General features: G+C 57.0%; 1 protein-coding gene across 1 annotated transcript; it reads left to right on the forward strand.

The window, feature by feature from the left end:
* Positions 1-5,249: 5,249 nt before the first annotated feature.
* On the forward strand, positions 5,250-8,479 carry IRF2BPL (interferon regulatory factor 2 binding protein like). The gene has a single exon (XM_049612438.1). The coding sequence runs from the start codon at positions 5,252-5,254 to the stop codon at positions 7,619-7,621; it is 2,370 nt and encodes a 789-aa protein (XP_049468395.1). The 5' UTR covers positions 5,250-5,251; the 3' UTR covers positions 7,622-8,479.
* Positions 8,480-9,001: the final 522 nt, after the last annotated feature.

The raw sequence follows: 9,001 nt of genomic DNA on the forward strand, positions 1-9,001 counted from the left end.
CGGGCGGCGGCGGCGACCGGTCTCCGAAGCTAGGCAGTGGAAATCCCCAGCACTGGTGCGGACTGGTGGGAACCCACTGGCACCCCTGCTCCCTGCTGAGGCCCATGCGGAAGCCGGTAGGATGGAGGGTCCGGGGTTCTGCGCACCTGTGGCCTTAGTTGCTCCCCTGCCAAGCTCTCCTCTGACTCTAGTCCTCCAAGGTCTCCTTCTCGGTTACTCCCCTTCTTGGGATGTGGGTATTTGTTTTAACCCAACTGGGCCAGTGAATAGAACCCTTGTCTGCCGCTTCCCATTTTTTTCCCTCTAGGCCTGGTCCTTAGGAGGCTCATTCCAGGGTTCCTTTATTTTTGGACCTAAAAACACACAGCAGCTTTTGCTGAGGGCAGCGCTGGGCTCCCCAGTGCCCTGGCACGCTGGCGAAGAGGAAACGGGGAGGAGGCAGGAACCAGACGCGACTCCCTCGGCCTTTCTTTCCTTCCCTGCTCCCCGCCCCTTCAGGAAGAAAGCAGTCAGAGATCTGATCGCTCGCTGAGGCCGCTGTGCCAGCACCAACCACTACGTCGTCCTCCTTTTCTTCCACCCAGCTTTGCCCAGAGCGCCCGGCTGCCCGCGCGCCGCAGGCTGGGCAGGTCCTGGCGGGTGGCGCTGGCTCCCCTCCCCAGGGATTCTCAGCGAATCACGTTGTTCCTGGGCTTTCACGCTCGAGTGGCTCTTGCGTAACCCTACGCCCTGGCCTAAGTTAATACTTTTTTTAAATACCAGAATTAATACTTTAGGAAAAGGCAAATACTTCCGCCACAGAACCTGAGAAAATGTGTAAATTACTCCGCTGACTGGTTCTCCCTCCCCCAGAGCCCCGAGGTTCCTGGCTAGTGGGGAAGGGGTCCCTTGGAGAGGCCGGAGCAAGGCCCAACCCAGACGTTTGTTTTCACCGGGTCCAGCTTACCGCCAGGCACAGCGTTACCAAAAAAGGCCTTTCTCCTGCCAGACCGCTTGGCTGCGTACGGCTGTGCAGCGGGGTGACGCGAGGTTCAGCCCGGGCCTCTTCGAAGGCTGAGCCAGTTGGCGGCAGGGATGCCAGGCCGAAGAGTCCCCAGCCCGACCCATCTCTGCCACAAAGGGCTCGAAACGGCTCGGGGACAGAAGGGAGACTGCAGGGAGCTTAGAAATGTGGGGACACGCTGCGACCTTCTCACCCTTAAGGTTGGGCGGTGGTCTCTGGAAAGGCCAAGTGGAGAGTTGACCAGTTTAGAGGGGGACAGTTCTCTGAGGGTGTCAGCTCAGATGGCACGCTGGAGGAGGGACAACCATAGGAAGTAAATTCAGGGAGGGCTGCAGGCGTTTCCTCCTTGAGCCTGGTTGAACCTGGCTTTGCTGGTCTCCCAGAACCCACCTCCAGTCTCTCCACCTGCTGTCTTAGGTCGAGCCCCAGACCAACCCCATCCTTCCCACCCACACCGTGGACACAGCACTGTCACATGGGCTTCGCCTTCCAGGGAGAATCTACCTCCAAAACATTGATGTTCTTGCTTCTCACAATTCTGGACACAACCCCAAATAGGGCCATCTCAGACAAGCAGTTAGGACAAAACTGACCACCATAAATGACGGTGATTCTTTGAGGGTGGAAGGGTGTCAAGAGAACTATGCTTTTTAAATTAAAGGATTATGAGACTGTAATGGAAGTTTGTTTAAATGCATGTTTATTTCTAACTCGGTGTGTCTGAAGACACCCGGCATGTATGTGTATATATATCTCTCCTTTAGTAACAGCGAAGACAGAGACAGACAGGGAGATGGAGACATATGTGCACGCATACCAAACATAACACTGTGACATAGACTCCAACTTGCTTTCTCTAGCAGCCTGGCTAGAGGGTTGGGGCTAGGTTGCCGTTCCTCAGTATTTTTGGTTTAATAAAGGGATGGGCTGGATAAATATTAATGTAAAGAAATGGGTGAAGCAGCCTAGCCAAAGCTAATGAGCCTGGAGCCCTGGGCTGGTGGGGATGTCACTCCATTTCCCAGCCCTATGTTTTGACTCACTCCAGGATAGCTGTGGTGTGGGGAGGGCTGAAGTTTGGAAGGGTGAGGCAATGCCCTGGAGCAGCTCTTTACAGAGGAATCACTGCTGGGAGCCAGTCAGCCTGGGAAAGTTTATTATTGTTGGGGGGTGCACAGCGAGCTCCCTTTTTTTCTTTTTTTTTCTTTTTGCAATAACAGAAATCCGGCTGCTCTGAGATGAAAGAGGGGTTCCCTAGGGCTCTTCCTTCCCCTTTTCTCCCCATCCTTAAAATTCCCCTTCCTTTGCACCTCTGACCCCAGAATGAGCGGGAGAACCATGTGCTGAGGAGTGCTGGGTGGCAGAACAGTCTCTGAAGGTCAAGTGTCAAAATAAAAATAAATACATCTTATTTCTTACACTCAACTTTATTACAATTAGTAGTAACAGTAGTGATGTGCATAATGACCCTCACATTTTATGCAATTTACAAAGTACTTTCACATGTTAAGTAGCAATAGTACCAACATTAATATCAATACTACTAATAACCAACACTTACTTCCTGTGAAGCCTGACACTGTGCTCTACACAGCGTATGGTGTGTTTGTTTCAGTCTGTGGCAGTGGCAGATCCAAAACTTCTTTATGTGTGAGAACTCACTGGCACAACCTGTTTGGAAAGGGAAGGATGGGGGTTGGTTATGAAGGTGTATTTTGCATAGCGCTTTACATGAGATTGTATGTAACAAAGAAGGGCCGATGGAAATTGTGAACACTGCAAATCGCCTTTGAGAACCTGAGCTTGTCACAACTACCTCTCAAACCAGAATTACTGGATGCAGATCCCACCTCCATCTCTAATGGCCGTGTGACCTTGGGCAAGTCATTTAACCTCTTTACTTTCTGAGCCTGCAAAACAGCTAATGATTTGAATCTACCTGGGAGACAGTATTGAGAGTTTAATGATGACGCAGGAAAACCACCTGGCAGTGTCTGGCTCACAGCAATCTCAGTGAGTTACCTCCTATTATGACAAAAAACAAAACAAAATCGCAAACAATTCTAGTAAGGTGGGGGCTATGATCCCATTTTACAGAGGGAACACAGGTGATGTGAAAGAAAGTAACTAGCTCAAGGTCACAAAGCTAGTAAATGATACAGAGGAAATTCCAACCAGGTTCAACAAACTCCAGAACCTGAAAGCCCCTTGTATTGCTTCCTCTCCTCCAGCCTAGCCCATGATAATCTCAATTTTCATGAGGGTGGGATGAGGGTGGGAGGAGCAGACCCAGTACTTAGGAGAATCAGTGGAACTGTCCTAACTAGAGCTACGACCAACCTTATCTGTTTTGCAATAAGCCATAATGATGAGCAGTGATCCCCTAACGGAAAAGACATCACGGTCTTGCTCAGCTTTCTGAGCACTACGGAATGAAATCACAACATGTGAGAAAGAATCCTGAAACTGCCACCGTGCTTTACAAAGAGATAGCAATATTATTAAATGCTGCTCCACCTTCTTTTATCAAACCGGGAAAAAGCACTCACCTGTTTGGCCTCTGCAGCACCTTCCCCCTCCCTGCCCCCAACTGCAGCTGTGAGCAGCCAGTAGCTTGTTTTCCTTAAAGGCCTCCGGGTGCTCTGGGTGCTCGCTGGTAGCGTCTTTAGACATTAAGCCAAAATTTTTAGAGTGCGACTGGGGGGGAGGAGTAGCTCACCCTGAATTCATTTAGCTCTGTAGTTGAAACTCGGGCTCCTAAACGAGAGCACAAAAAGAAATCGAAAAAGCAGTTTCTGGACCAATGGAAAACAGCTAATTTTGCAGGTGCTTTGGCATCAATGGTAGCAATGAATGTAACATCCATACCGGCGGGGGTGGGAGAGGTTTGATTACAGATGAAATGGGTAGTACCCTAAACGAAATTCGCAACGAAAATCTTGAAACTGGACATTTAAATTCACTGCCCGGGGTGGGGTAGGGAGCGGGATCGGAAATGACGCTTGTGGTTTTTTAATGCGTTTTTACTTGGGAAAGCCGGGCGGGGAGAGGAAAGGTCATCGTCTGTTTAATTTCCACCCCCAGCCCTGGACTTCCAGCATTAGCTCGCCCGGCCTCAGCTGTTGTACACACACGGTGAGGGGGGAGGGGAAGGCGGAGGCGCGGAGGCGGGGCCGACTGGGAGGAATCTGGGCGTCCTGCCGCGCATGCGCCTTCCCCGAGCAACAAGTGGGCTCCACAGACAGAGGAAGTGTAAGGGGGGGGGGGGGGAGAACTGGTGCAGAGCATGGTGGTGACGTCAGCGCTCCGCCCGGGCGGCATCCCGCGCGGCCAAGCCGGGGACAGCGCGAGCCGCAGCGCGAGCGGGAGCGCCGAGACGCGCCTCCGGAACGTAGAGTAACAATCACAACCCCACATTCCGGGCGAGTGCGAGCGGGAAGGGATGCGACCCGGGCCGAGGCGCCGCGCGAGCGCCCTGCAGCCAACGTGAGCGCCGCCAGCCGCGGCGGCCCGGGCGCCGGCCAGGCCTGGGGGCGGCGGGAGCCTGCTTGCGTGCGCTCCTCTCCTCTGCTCTCGTGCGTTCTGGAAGCAGTGGCCGCGGCGGCTCCCTTCGGCCGTGCAAACCCAGCCGCCGCCAGCGGAACGGCCGACGCTGCGGAGGGGAGAAGCACCTCTCGGCTGCCACCCCCTCCCTCCCCCGACCCTCCGGGGAAGCAGCGACTTCAGCAAGATTGGACCCGGGCACCGGGTGGCACTGAACCCTCTAGCCTTCGCCCCGGGGAGCCTGGCGGGGAGAGGACGCAGCTCGTAGCGGGGCCCCTAGGGGAGAGGAAGAGACAGCCCCTTTCGAGCTTCCAAGCACCAGCCACTCCGGGGAGGGGGCCAAGAGCCAACGGCGGCCAGCACTCGGCACCCTCGCCCCCTCCCCTCGGGCCCGACGCTTCCAGCCCGGGTGCGCGGCACCAGGAAGAAGGCGCCTGAGCTCCCCTCCCGACGAGACAGCCGCAGTAGGAGGTGGGGGCGAGGAGCGGGCTGAACTCGTCCGCCGCCCCGGCGGTGGAGCCCCCGCGGAGAGGCGCTGCGCCGGCGGTGGAGACTCGCGCTCCCTCCAACCCCTGGGGCAGAACTTTCTCGCCCCCCCTTCCTCCCCCGCAGCCGGACTCCCTCCCCAGCCGGCCAGTCCTCCCGGAGGAGAAGGCGCCGCGGAGACAGCCTGGGCGGGGGCCTACCTTCCCCAGGGCGGGCATCATGTCGGCGGCGCAGGTGTCCTCGTCCCGGAGACAATCTTGCTACCTGTGCGACCTGCCCCGCATGCCCTGGGCCATGATCTGGGACTTCTCGGAACCCGTATGCCGCGGTTGCGTCAACTACGAGGGCGCCGATCGCATCGAGTTCGTGATCGAGACCGCGCGCCAGCTGAAGCGGGCGCACGGCTGCTTTCAGGACGGCCGCTCCCCCGGGCCGCCGCCGCCCGTCGGGGTCAAGACGGTGGCCCTGTCGGCTAAAGAGGCGGCGGCGGCGGCAGCGGCGGCAGCTGCCGCCGCACAGCAACAGCAGCAGCAGCAACAGCAGCAGCAACAGCAGCAGCAGCAGCAACAGCAACAACAGCTCAACCACGTCGATGGTTCCAGCAAGCCTGCGGTGCTGGCGGCCCCGTCCGGCCTGGAGCGCTATGGCCTGAGCGCTGCCGCCGCCGCCGCCGCTGCCGCCGCCGCCGCGGTGGAGCAGCGCAGCCGCTTCGAGTATCCTCCACCGCCGGTGAGCCTGGGAAGCAGCAGCCACGCCGCGCGGCTGCCCAACGGCCTGGGGGGCCCAAATGGTTTCCCCAAGCCAACACCGGAGGAGGGACCCCCAGAGCTGAACCGCCAGAGCCCCAACTCCTCTTCAGCCGCGGCGTCGGTGGCGTCTCGGCGCGGGACGCACGGTGGGCTAGTGACGGGGCTGCCCAACCCGGGGGGCGGTGGAGGCCCCCAGCTCACGGTGCCCCCCAACCTGCTGCCGCAGACGCTGCTTAATGGCCCGGCCAGTGCCGCCGTGCTGCCCCCACCGCCGCCGCACGGCCTGGGCAGCCGTGGGCCCCCGACGCCCGCGCCCCCAGGGGCGCCCGGGGGCCCCGCTTGTCTGGGGGGCGCCCCAGGCGTATCAGCCGCGTCGTCCTCAGCGTCGTCTTCCACCTCGTCGTCAGTGGCCGAGGTGGGTGTAGGTGCTGGCGGCAAAAGGCCCGGCTCGGTATCGAGTACAGACCAGGAGCGCGAGCTGAAGGAGAAGCAGCGGAACGCCGAGGCCCTGGCTGAGCTGAGCGAGAGCCTGCGCAACCGCGCGGAGGAGTGGGCCAACAAGCCTAAGATGGTCCGCGACACGCTGCTCACGCTGGCTGGCTGTACGCCCTACGAGGTGCGTTTCAAGAAGGACCACTCTCTGCTGGGCCGCGTCTTTGCCTTCGATGCTGTCTCCAAGCCGGGCATGGACTACGAGTTGAAGCTGTTCATCGAGTACCCCACGGGCTCAGGCAACGTGTACTCCAGCGCATCTGGTGTGGCCAAGCAGATGTACCAGGACTGTATGAAGGACTTCGGCCGGGGTCTCTCCTCCGGCTTCAAGTATCTGGAGTACGAAAAAAAGCACGGCTCCGGGGACTGGCGCCTACTTGGAGACCTGCTGCCTGAGGCCGTGCGCTTCTTCAAGGAGGGCGTGCCCGGCGCCGACATGCTGCCCCAGCCCTACCTGGACGCCAGCTGCCCCATGCTGCCCACGGCGCTGGTGAGTCTAAGCCGCGCCCCCAGCGCGCCCCCGGGCACCGGGGCCCTGCCGCCTGCCGCCCCTTCGGGTCGGGGCACAGCTGCCAGTCTTCGCAAGAGGAAGGCGTCCCCTGAGCCCCCGGATTCCGCCGAGGGCGCCCTGAAGCTGGGCGAGGAGCAGCAGAGGCAGCAGTGGATGGCGAACCAGAGCGAGGCACTAAAGCTCACCATGACGGCCGGGGGCTTTGCGGCGCCCGGGCATGCCGCCGGAGGGCCGCCCCCACCGCCTCCGCCCCTGGGACCCCATTCCAACCGGACCACCCCGCCCGAGTCAGCCCCCCAGAACGGCCCTTCCCCCATGGCCGCCCTCATGTCGGTGGCAGACACTCTGGGCACTGCGCACTCGCCCAAGGACGGCAGCTCCGTGCACTCCACCACTGCGTCCGCGCGGCGCAACAGCAGCAGCCCGGTGTCACCGGCCTCGGTGCCCGGGCAGCGCCGCTTGGCATCACGGAACGGGGACCTGAATTTACAGGTGGCGCCCCCGCCTCCTAGCACCCACCCGGGCATGGACCAAGTGCACCCCCAAAACATTCCGGATTCCCCTATGGCCAACAGCGGGCCCCTCTGCTGTACCATTTGCCACGAACGTTTGGAGGACACGCATTTCGTTCAGTGCCCATCCGTCCCCAGCCACAAATTCTGTTTCCCTTGCTCTAGAGAGAGTATCAAGGCCCAGGGGGCCACCGGCGAGGTGTACTGCCCCAGCGGAGAGAAATGCCCCCTGGTTGGGTCGAATGTACCTTGGGCCTTCATGCAGGGTGAAATCGCGACGATCTTAGCTGGAGATGTTAAAGTGAAAAAGGAGAGAGACCCTTGAACCACAAGACAGCCACCTCCTTTGCCCCTGACCGGCTCCTCTCCGATCCAGAGGGCCCCTCCCCCACCCCCCTCCCCCCTCCCTTCCCTCACCCCCAAGATGTAGAATTGTGAATATAACAAACTGCAAAAAGTTAGTCTTATGTATAGACATTATTTTCGTCGTATGTTTCTATATTTTGAAACAAAAGGTATGTAACTTCTTCATTTGAAGGATAAGCTGGTTTGTGTTAAGCAGTATAATATTGGTTGGGTCATTTGCATCATTTCGTTAGCATTTATTTGGTGGCAGAGTGTTTGCCTAGGTACCGAATTAATAGCCCTTAGCAACGACTGCTGCTGGTGTGTATTTTTGTAAATGTTATGCACTCTCTGAAAGGAAAAAAAAAACACAAAAGAAAATGACTTTTTGTTTTGTTTTGCCAAGGCCAGTGTTTCTGCCTTAAAAAAAAAAAGAAACAAAAAAAAAGCTATAAAATGGTGAAAGCTTCTTTCTAAACAGCCCCAAGTGTTGAAGTCTTCACTTTATTTTGTTGGTTTTGTTCCGTTTTGTTTTGTTACTCTGTTTTGTTTGCAAAATGGTAAGGGGGAGGTGTTGGGGGGGGATGGGGTGTTTTTTGTTCCAAGTTTGTGAGGGAAAATGTTTTGGTTTGTTTCTACTGACCTGGATGTGTTGGATCTTCACGTGTTGTTTTGTTTTTGTTTTATTGATGCACGGATGCTTTTGAACAGTAGAGCGAAATGCTAGACATGGGGAGTCTGCTCTGTTTGTCCTTTATACATTTCTGTAGTTAACAGAACACTGTAATGTGCCTTGGAGCTTAGTAACTTGTAATAAATTCAATTGATATTAATTCTGCCCTGAGTCAGCAAGTGTGTTTTTCTAGAGCTAAGGCCACATAGTTCCAACATAGGGGACACCCTCCCTACCAGCAGAGGACACAAATGCTGGTGCCTTTGCAAGCCCTGAGAGGTTGGCATCTGTAGAAGGCCTTGTGCTGGCTGACTGCCCCTCCCCCCCCCCCCCCCCCCCCCAGTACCGGGCTATTTACATTCACCTCTGGGGGCGGGATGGTTGCTGACTAAGCAATTTCGGTTTACTCTTCTGCATCTCTATTTTCCCCATGCACGCCCCAGCTGCAAATGGCATTGTCAGGAACTCTCCAGTGCAGCTGTGACTTGAGTTCAAGTGGGAAAAAGCAAAACCAAAAAGCTAAGATGCTTTGCCTCTTCGATGTGGCAGAAATCACGCCACATGTAAAGCAAAAACGCCAGAGAGCTGGGAGCTGTCCGCGGAGGCATGAAGGGTGTGGGCAACAGGGAAACACAAGCATGGACTGAGCCAGGAGAGTTGCCAGCAGCTTCCAGCTGATGTATTGGA

This window comes from Panthera uncia (genome assembly GCF_023721935.1).
Source record: "Panthera uncia isolate 11264 chromosome B3 unlocalized genomic scaffold, Puncia_PCG_1.0 HiC_scaffold_1, whole genome shotgun sequence".
NCBI classification, from domain to species: domain Eukaryota; kingdom Metazoa; phylum Chordata; class Mammalia; order Carnivora; family Felidae; genus Panthera; species Panthera uncia.